Source organism: Cornus florida, unplaced genomic scaffold (assembly GCF_030987335.1).
Source record: "Cornus florida cultivar Cherokee Brave unplaced genomic scaffold, ASM3098733v1 CherokeeBrave_3.0.0_Hap2_Chr11, whole genome shotgun sequence".
Lineage (NCBI taxonomy): Eukaryota > Viridiplantae > Streptophyta > Magnoliopsida > Cornales > Cornaceae > Cornus > Cornus florida.
Window position 1 is genome coordinate 107,486,075 of NW_026775581.1, and position 1,510 is coordinate 107,487,584.

General features: G+C 48.4%; 1 protein-coding gene across 1 annotated transcript; it reads left to right on the forward strand.

The window, feature by feature from the left end:
* Positions 1–215: 215 nt before the first annotated feature.
* On the forward strand, positions 216–839 carry LOC132281806 (uncharacterized). The gene is made up of 2 exons (XM_059783475.1): positions 216–269; positions 318–839. Exons 1-2 carry the CDS (start codon positions 216–218, stop codon positions 837–839), a joined length of 576 nt encoding a protein of 191 aa, XP_059639458.1.
* Positions 840–1,510: the final 671 nt, after the last annotated feature.

Here is a 1,510-nt window from a genome sequence, read left to right on the forward strand (position 1 = left end):
GCCCAGTTCCCGTCGGGAGAATACGAACCGTGCAGACTGACTTACCCTACGAAGACCTTGAGGCGGCATGTTGCGCTGCCAAGGATGCAATTTGGACACTTTCGTTTGACGGATCGTCGACGGCGTGAGGAGAAGGTGTCGGAATAGTGCTAACCCCAGAAGAGGGAGAGGCTCAAAACTTTTCGTACAAGTTGACCTTCGGGTATTCTAATAATATGGCGGAGTATGAAGCCTTAGTCCTAGGATTGCTAGCAGCCCGAGAAGCAAAGGTCAAACGCCTACACGTGTAAGGAGATTCCAACCTAGTGGTAAAGCAGTTGGATGGCTCGTACACTATTAAGGAGCCGTCGTTGGCAGCTTACAAAACCATCATACAGAAACTTAGCGGCCACTTTGATGAGCTGCGCGTGACTCACGTGCCCCGCACGGCCAACCGGCATCCAAACGCCTTGGCCACCCTAGCTTCTAAAGTTGCAATAGTAGTGGAATCAGTAGACATAAGAATTCAAAAGAAAGAAGCATCTTGTTTGCACAATGACGAATTCACCAGTGACAGGAAGGAAGAAGATTGGAGAGATTCTTTTGAATCACACCTGAGGGACGGCAAAGGAAAAATCCCGTTGTCCGAGTTAAAAGATTATACACTTTACTTGGGGATATTATACTATAGAGTGCCCGGGGGCATTCTGACAAGGTGCGTTGGAACTGAAGAGGCTGCACGCGTCCTGCACACTATTCACGCGCAAACTTGTGGCAACGATTCGTTGAGTTTATACAGGAGAATACAGAGGCAGGGGTATTTCTGGCCATCCATGGCAAAAGAGGCGAACACCATCTAGAAGGAATGCCAGAGGTGTAGAGAGGATCTCGACAGACTACAGAGTGTCGCCTGTGTGAGCGAGGATTGGAGGCAAAAATATTTGGATTATCTTAAGTTACACCTGCTCCCACAGGACTGCGAGGACGCTGCCACATTAAAAAGGGACGCACGTCGTTTCTTCATCAGCAGCGGAGAATTGATGAGGAGAGGCTTCGACGGGAATGCCAAGCACTGTATCAGTACCTCCGACGTACAGGAAGTACTTAAGCATACTCACGGAGATAAGCACCAGGGATGGAGAAAGCTGTACAACCAGATTATCTAGATAGGCTACTATTGGCCTACCATACAGGAGGATAGCAGATGGTATGTGCAGAGGTGCCGAGAATGTCAATTTCACAATCATGTAATCCATGCACTCGCGGTCGAGTTACACCCCCTGAGCCCTCCCTGACCCTTTTACACCTGGGCGATGGACCTAATAGGCCCAATTTCCCCGCACTCAAGAAAGAAAAAATGGATTTTAGTGGCAACAGAGGTCTGCACTATATGGGTAGAGGCGGCGGCCCTCTCAACGACAACAGGATAAGTTGTAGCTAATTTCATTAAGGAAAACATCATTTGCCACTTTGGCATACCTCGAGTGATACTATCCGATAATGGAACTCCTTTCGTCAACAGCAAAGTTCA

Bases quoted from the DNA above. Each gene is read 5' to 3' on its own strand.
- LOC132281806 (XM_059783475.1), top strand. From the start codon at position 216: ATGGCGGAGTATGAAGCCTTAGTCCTAGGATTGCTAGCAGCCCGAGAA. The intron at 270-317 runs GTCAAACGCCTA...GTGGTAAAGCAG, and splicing joins TAGCAGCCCGAGAAGCAAAG to TTGGATGGCTCGTACACTAT.